The following is an 8,959-nucleotide window of genomic DNA, read 5'->3' as shown; positions in this document are numbered from 1 at the left end:
CATAAACGAGCCAGCACTCTGGGCTTACTAAGGAAGAGAAATGTTGACAATGTTGCGTTATTACAGGAGACTCATTTACTTCAGGTGGACACTGGCCATTTAACCATTAGATTCTATCACACAATTGCATCCTCATCAGCGAGGACAAAAACAAAGGGCGTGGCCATTGTTGCCAAACGGAATCTCCCACTTAAAGTGTTGTCCTCTTGGTCAGATGATACAGGCAGGATTGTGATCTCCACTACAGGATTTGGTGCCAGGAAAACATTTGTGTCAGCGTACGGGCCTAATGTTTTTGATGGCAATTTCCATATTACCTCACCAATCAAATGCTGGAGTTAACGGACTGTTCTTTAAATTGTTGGTGCAGATTTCAATGCTGTGTGGGACCCAAGTATTGATCGGTCGAACGCAAAGGCCACTAGTGACCAGGCTCATGCTACAAATTCTCTGAAATCATGGGCCAGCAGCTTGGGGCTTATAGATATTTAGCGTGCAGTTAATCCCACCTGTACGGACTATTCCTTTTTCTCAGGTAGACACAAATTCTTTTCCAGGATAGATTTTCTTTTTGCATCCCCTAATTATTTCATACATTCAATTTGCTGTTACTTCCAATGGCATTATCTGACCATTAAAGGGGTCCTTTGCAGCACCACAATTGGCCAATTGTCTCAACGTGGCGCCCCTGGCAGAGGCCTTTGCCGATCCATCATATGTGGAAGTTATTTACTGTGCAGCCTAAAAACTGTGGTATGGTCTCTTGGCTTTATCAGTTCTTGGTGATATCCGGCCGCTCTGCCCTTCCTATTGAGAGGATCTGGGCACGCGATTTCCCAGACCCCGCTCTCGACTGGCATAATGTTTGGTCTAACATTCCAGAAGTATCTCGCAATCCCGATCGTCAGCAGATTCACTACAATTTCATACATACGACATTTCTTACCCCCGTGAAGATGCACCACATGAAAATAATGCCCTTTCAGCCCAATTATAACTCAAGGTACATTTCTTCATATGTTCTGGGAGTGCTCTCCTGTTGGTCAGTTCTGGGACAATACTGCATCCAAAATGTCCACCTTGATTAATGTTACTGTGCCTGTTACTGTAATGTTTTAATTATGAATGACCTGTCAGCCTTTCAGCTTTCTAAAGCTCAAAACGTGCTGTGTTTGCGGGACTTACAGCTGCTACAAGGACGCAACCCGTTGGAAGCCACTTCTTGACTTATCTGTTCGTTCATGGATCCTTTGTTTTTTGGGTGTCACGTACATGGAACTCTCAACGGCTCGTGTGGGTGGACCCCGTAGAAGACTTTGGAGACTTGGCACAGCATTGCTGAGTCCTTGAAGGCAACGCTGTAGCCTTTTCTTTTGTTAGTGTGTGTGATTGGTCCCTTGTCTTGTGTCTGTCTGTTTCTGCATGTGTTGTTTTGTCTTCCATTTCCTCTCTGTGATTTTGTGCCCCTGGGACGCGTTCTTATGTCCCAGTGTGTTGTTTGTAACTGTTCGTGAATGTTGTGTTTACATTATTATTAAAATGTGATCACAAAAAAAAATGAAAATTCTAATACTTTTGTTTGAAAGACTGATGTTCATAAAAACAAGTTATTTCTGGAATAAGTAATAGACTATAGACTGTAGGCTAACAGTAGACTGTACTAATAGACTGTAATAAAATGGCCACGTATTTTACCACCTAACACTGCAAGGCACTTGCTTTTATCTGACACAGTCATCATCAAATAGGGCTCTGCCGCTTTCTTCGACTTTTGGTACCAACATGATGCCAGGCGAGGGGCCACGAACTATGTTGTTTGTTGTGTTCAATTTTACATGGAATGTCTGGGTTCCCAGTTAAAACCTAAACACGTCTACAGGAAATGTCACGGTCGGAAAGAATAACGTTATTTGCTCTATGAAAGACAATGATAAAGACGAAAAACTAAGGACATTTACTTGATCATTTTAACCAAACTGATGTTTTTTCTGGCCAGCTCTAATAAAAAGTAAATTTATGACAACCACAACGCTGATGCATGACCAAAGAGGATATGGACACATGGACAGGCGACTGAGGAGGCTGAACGCTGTTGGAAACATTTCGGATCATATAAAATATGTAAAGTAGGTCTAGTAGTTTTTAGACTACTATTTTAATGCAAAAATTCTACATATTATATCTTTGCATGAAAGTGTACAAATACAGTGGTTATAAATTGCCCAACAACAAAAATATATTACTAGACCAGTTACGTTTAAGAACATTTGAGGTCTTGAGACTGAACAATCCCACAGTAATAACGGCACCATGAACTTTCTAGTGTATGTGATTGTGTTAGATATGACTGAAAGAAGGTTGTAGGCAGGAAATCCATACTGCCGGTTGGGATAAGCCCAGCTCTCTCGGACCAGCATTATCATTCCCAACCTGTCTTTGTCCGGCCACAGACACATTCTTTCTGCCCCAATTGGTTCTCTATGTCCATTCCTCTAACACCATACAATACTGAAACTACTTTTTTTTTTTATACTCACAACTGCAACTTTTTAACAAGTGTGTGCATGTTTTATCCCCAATGCATCCTCAAATGCATTTCTGAGAACCAAAGAGTAATTGAAAGCGCTGAAAAAGAACAAAACTCTCTAAAGTTACATTCCACAGCCCACCATAATGTCGAGGATAGGAGGGATGGAAAGAGGTGAGAGAAATGAGGACAGACAGAGAAGCGAGGCATGTAATAATAGTTTTAGAGAGAAGAGGGAGAGGTTCCAGGTTGAAACTCAGCTGTGAAACACACAAAGGGGATTCCTCTGTGCAACAGAGATAGCTTTGTCTCACCAGCCTATGACTACAATAGATGTTACAGTGTCTGTTGGCAGTGAGTTGTGATTGAAAAAAGGAATAAACAAAAGTAGTTCAAAAGTGCAAAGTAAAGGAGAAGGTAGATGCAATGCTTTGACCCCACTGCACTTAAGTTTCCCTGTCCAGACATGTTTCTATTGGTGGAAGGGATAGCCACTCACTGTCCCTACCACATTCCTCTGACCTGGCTACAATGGAGACACAAAAAGACTAGGTTATAAGGCTGTGAGAGCAGGATGGTGTACGTTTTATTGCCTTCACAAAAAAGGGAGAAAGTAGAGGAAATATGTTTGAGTCATGTCTCTAGAGAGTGTGAGATCAGGAGGACAGGAAAGAGAAAAAATATGGGTTAAACCTGCTGAAAATGAAGCTGTAAGAGTTGTCTGTTGTCTGTTTTATGGTGCCTCTAGGGAACAAGTCTGTCCAAGAGCCGGACAACCAAGATAATTAGACTAAAGGAGGGTCATTTTCTTACTAGCTGTAGTTTTTACTGGGAAACAAAGCAATATCCTTAAAACACTGCCGTATGTGACTATTAAAGCTACCAAAGGACATTCCAGAAGTCATTCCAAAAGACAGGTGTCTTATTCAATCCATGGAAATAAATTGCCAAGTCAGACAAATTACACAACATACATCTAATCCAAAAACAATAAAACATACATGGCCATATTTTAAACCATATATACTGCTGTCACTAATGAGTTCTTCTTGATAACTACTGCTTTAATAAGGCCTCTAACCACAAGTTCTTTTTGCTCTAGTACTTTGAAAGCTGTGATTTAAAGGAGAAACTGGAGAAATGGAATTGGGATGTCAACCCTAGATCAGTGGTTCTATCTGTCTGATGCTATCTAAAGGAGATGGGTCGGATATCCAAGTGTGTAACCCAGTCATAGATCAGCTTTGTAACCCCTTAAGCCATCCATCCATCAAATTTTACTAGCCAATCGGATTTTGCTTCTGCCTGGACAAGTTGAAGCTGGCTATCTGATGTTTCTTGCTTTAAAGGAGCTCTGTTGGGAAATTTGTAGTGCTGTTGGTAGCGAGAAAAACAGCAATCGGTGCTGCCTACACCGTGTTATTCTCCTGCTAGAGTGAGCACCCAACGTGCTTAAACAGGGCAAGTTTTAAATGGGTTTTTAGCTTCTAAACATGTTCAAAATGTCATTACAAGTGCCTCCCCATGTACAGTGATTCCTTCCGAGGGAACACAGCAAATCGGACTGCAGTAGATGCGACAGAAAGGCAGAAAATGTGTTAATCCATACCTCTGTTTACTTCCTGAAGTCCACACTAGTCGATTGTTGATCATACAATCCAATATTCCAAAATGTATTTATTCCACAAAAAAAACAATTTGCCGTTGTTATGTCTTTAGTAATGACTATGTAGAAACAGGCTGTAACCTGACTCCACAGTGGAGCCAGGAAAGCAGAGCAGCCGGCTGCAGCAGGTCAAAAGTTCAAGACCCCACTGTTGCTTAGTTATCTACGCCCATGCGTGATAGCTCTTGAACTCCTGAAGTACAGCTCTCCTGGCTCCACTGTGGGGTCAGGTTACAGCCTGTTTCTACGTAGTCATCACTAAGGACATAACAGTGGCAAATCGTATTTTTTTGAGTAAAAAATAAATTGTGGAATATTGGATTGTATGAGTTCAATCAATCGACTAGAGTAGACTTCACCAGAAAACAGGAAAGAAGCAGAGGGATGGATTAAGACAACTTTTCTGCCTTTGTGTCACACAGAAGAAAGCACTGCACATGGGTAGGAACTTGTGATGACATTTTTAACATGTTAAGAGGCTAAAAACAGGTTTAAAACTTGCCCTGTTTAAGCCTGTTGGGTGCTAACGCGAGCAGGGGGATAACACAGTAAATGCGGCACCGATAGTTTTAGTTTTTCTCTCTAGTGGCAGCACTCCAAATCTACAAACAACAGAGCTACGTATTGAAATCAACCGGAATTCTCCTTTAAGTTGACATGACCCTTCCTGGACATACATACATAGACGCAAATTAAATAAAGGGGCCAATAAATGTCATAAATTGTCCATGACCATGTACACTGGATCTTGTGTTTTTACTAAAAGTTTAAAAAATAAAACCGGGTCAGAGCAAACATACAAAGCCCTATGTGTCCGATGTTCAGAGTGAAGCTGTCTGCACAGTGGACAGTAATGTATTTCTCAGAGTGTTCAGAGCCAAAACAAACTGGCAGTATACAAAGCCATCTGGCCGACAATTCACACCTCACCTGAAGATACACACACACACAGACTTATACACACAATTTACTCAAATGAAAACCCTGCTGGGTAGAGAACGTACTTGGGATTAAGAACAACCTTGTTTTTGACTTTTTTTGTTTGGACTGCAGTGTGAAATTGTTTACTTTTCTTTTTAGCTATTATCACTTAGATATGGAGCCCCTAAGGGGATAAAGGTTTATCAGTGTTTTAAGCCCCCAACATCTCCTTCAAGGCAGCGCTGCACTAGGATTAGGCAATGGTTAGGTGCCTTGAAGTCGATTAGGCTATGGTTAGGGTGAAGGTTAGAGTTAGGTGCCTTGAAGTCAAAAGTCGCAGGGCTGCTTGGAAGGACACAGTGGAGGCTTAAAACACCATCGCACGGGATTGGTAAATGTTAGTGACTCCATATACGATTCATCAAATAAATCTCTCTCTCTCTCTATCTTCCTTTTCTTGAGTAAAATGTGTTCATAATAATCCTTAATACTTTTTCTTCCATCTTTTTCCATAACTATTTTACACTATTTATTAGGGCTGTAACGATATGGAAAATAAAACCGAAATCGCAACACTCAGCTCCACAAACGTGTGTTGCGGTGGGAGAAGGCAGAATCGCGACACCCCCCTTCCAACCCCCAGTGTTGCCGTTAGCGTCCTTAGCACCGGAGTTAAGTGCTGAGCGGGATGGTTGCTAGCTGGCTGGGGGCTGACTGTGGATGTGTCCCCGGGCCGGGGCTGTAATGATAGTGGATGGTTGCTAGCTGGCTGGGGGCTGACTGTGGATGTGTCCCTGGGTTGGGGCTGTAATGATAGTGGATGGTTGCTAGCTGGCTGGGGGCTGACTGTGGATGTGTCCCTGGACCGGGGCTGTAATGATAGTGGATGGTTGCTAGCTGGCTGGGGGCTGACTGTGGATGTGTCCCCGGACCATGCTGTCATTAGCTCTCATCCCGACTGAAGCCTCGCAGTGCCAGGAGACTGAGGCAGAAGACACAGGTGTGCTAGCTAGCTAAATTACCATTAGTTTAGTCATCTATCTATCCAGTTAACGTTACTAATGAATTTGTGGGTTAGCTAGCCCAGAGTTGTTAACCGTGGTAAAAACAATTATACTAAAAATAAATGAGCATGTTGGACGGTGTCGTAATCTTACGTTACCCACCAAGAATTACCTAATTAGCATTAGCTACTTGTCAACCATTATTCTTATGTCTCATTCCAACGAGTTAATGAACCACTGAAATGATTTTAGAAACATTATTTTAAGGCACAATAGAATCTATGGTGTTGGATTGATCAACATTGAAATCAATCAGTATCAATAAATAAGGTATCTGTTGTATTACTGTGTTGCAAATTGGGATGTATTTAATGACAAAACGATGCCATGTGGCAGAAAAAATGTTGTATTATGACCCCCCCCCCACAAAAAAAGAAAAAGAAAAAAGAATCGAGGTTTGTATCAAATCTTGGGTCAAAAATCGTGAAACGAATCAAACCAAATTGTGTATCGTTACAGCCCAATTATTTATACAAGTCCTCTGCACTAGGGGTTTCACAGAATAGTCAAATAGTCAACTATCCAAACTACTAATCAATGTGGCGCATTATTGTTTGAATATTTGTTCATCTGTGGTTTTACCATGGTGCAGTAACGAAGTAGTGGCAATGTGTTTGTTCCATATAAATCCTTTTATGCATCAATGAGGCTTTTCAAGTAAGAAAGCATTGAACATGTGAGGGTGAACTGCTCTTTTAAAAACATGACATGAAATATTTTTGCAGCAGGAATTCCTGAGAGGGTGTGGTTGCTGCCTGGTTGTTTGGGACTGGACAAAAACAGCACACAAGTTTCCATCCATCCAGCACTTTCTTTCTTTCTTTGTCTCTCCCTCTCTCCTTTTTGCAGAGGAACAATCTGCCTGTTTTCGCTCTCTCCGGGGGGTCGTTTAAATGAGGCACTGACGTCACTACGGAAACCTGAGGTGACCTCTGTCAAATCTTTATTAAAATAACAGGATTGGCACACACACCATCTAATTAAGAGAACTGAAAACAGAGTGAGGATTCTCTCTGGTGAAACAATTTCGGAAAACAACAGGGATTGAGAGCATATTTTTACTCAAAGGCTTTTGGGAGTGTGCTAGAAACTTTGTTAACTTTTGAAAAGTCATAAAAGACGTTTTATTATAGGCAGCAATCTTAATATTTACTGTAATACCTCAAACTAACATTTACATCACACCATTAATCATCTTAAAAGGACACATACTACACACACACACACACACACACACACACTAGCCAATGACTCAGCAGTAACAGCATTAACTTTACATTGAAGCCTAATGTATTTGGGTTTAGAGCGAGCTTCAGGTGAACAGTGTCCTCTTAAAGTTTATGATAGATGACTGTGCTAAAAAGTGGCACCAGCGAGAGCTGGGTGAGCCTCTACCGTAGAGAGATGAGTAAGACTAGAGGAATGCTACAATTTATACTGACTACTGTGGTGGATAATATGTTGTACTCACTGGAACCAAGTTAGATCCACGTATAATAATGTTGGAAAAAGACCATGGGTCTACAGCCATGCTAGCAGCTCTGGGAGGTTGTACTTTGGCAAAGTGCGTTGAGCTAAATGCTAACACATCTTAGTTTAGTTTGTTACCATGCTAATTTGGTGCAGTAAATAGTGCTAAAATTAGTCGAGGCTGATCAGAATGTCATTTGTTTTGCAGGTAGTTGGTTAACATTGGACTTTTTAGTCTGATGATGGTGCTAGAGGAATTAAAGCATCATCAAAGGGATTCCAATTTATGTAATCAGACATGAATGTCATGGTAACCCATTTAATAGTCGTCAAGACATTTCACTCTAAACCCAAAATGTCAACCTCATGGTGGCGCTAGATATTTCTCACAAGTGAAAAACTTATCCTAAAACCTGTTAATAGCACTACGGGATCGGTCAAGGGATCACAAAGTTATACGTATCTGTCCTCTGGGCACCATGGATACCACCAATTTCATCTTCATCCATTAAATAATTGTTAGGTATTTCAGTTTGCAGCAAGCTGGTTGACAAGAACAATTCATCAGTACAGTAAATCAATTGTTGAACTAGGAGCTATAGCTACACACACACAAACAGCCTGTTTAAGACATAAATAAACCCAAATACACAGATGTAAACCGAGTCTGTACAGTTAAAGATTTCATAACATTAAATATCTCCTAATGGTTTAATTGTTGACAGTGTTCACTCTGTAGATAAAGTCTATCACCAGCAGTATGATCCTCACTGACTAAAAGTGTGATCTAATGTCTGTCAGCTCATCTTATCTCTCCAATTACCAGAAAGGGTTGATGCAATAGCTCTGTCCCAACACTGTGAAATGACAAAGACTACATTGTGATTTCAAAGAGAAGTAGCCTAGTTTGAAAAGAGTTTTGGGTGAGATAAAAAAAAAAACTAATCAAAGTGCTGTGGGAACAAGCTGTAGCTGCTGTGTCTTTTTAGGGGTCTGTCATCTTTACATAACAGTGGAAAAACACGCTGAAGAAGGATATGGGGCCCCTACTTCATTATATTAAGTGATCCCTTAAGACCATGAAAAGCCAACTGGGTGGCTGACAACAGTTAGAAGATGGCTGCTGACAATGATGTAGCAGAGGCACTCTCTTTAAAATAAACACCATAAGGTCACAGTCATTAAAACACACTTAGCCATTGTGACAATGCTTTATGATGTAAGACGTGACAGACAACAGTGAACAACAAAGTGAGAGAACAAAGTTAGAGTTCGGAAAAGCGTTTTATCACTTCAAAACCCCAGACCAAC

At 40.9% G+C, this 8,959-nt stretch overlaps 1 protein-coding gene across 1 annotated transcript in view; it reads right to left on the bottom strand.

Annotated features, from left to right (window-relative positions):
* Positions 1-2,569: 2,569 nt before the first annotated feature.
* The window catches only part of rbbp4 (retinoblastoma binding protein 4), a 19,376-nt gene continuing 12,986 nt past the window's right edge, over positions 2,570-8,959 (bottom strand). Inside the window, exon 12 of the mRNA XM_032536387.1 lies at positions 2,570-3,053. Within this exon, the coding sequence (XP_032392278.1) occupies positions 3,000-3,053 (54 nt within the window). The 3' untranslated portion in view covers positions 2,570-2,999. The remainder of the gene's footprint in view (positions 3,054-8,959) is intronic.

Source organism: Etheostoma spectabile, chromosome 14 (assembly GCF_008692095.1).
Source record: "Etheostoma spectabile isolate EspeVRDwgs_2016 chromosome 14, UIUC_Espe_1.0, whole genome shotgun sequence".
Taxonomy (NCBI): Eukaryota; Metazoa; Chordata; class Actinopteri; order Perciformes; family Percidae; genus Etheostoma; species Etheostoma spectabile.
This window is presented reverse-complemented; position numbering and strand designations above follow the sequence as displayed.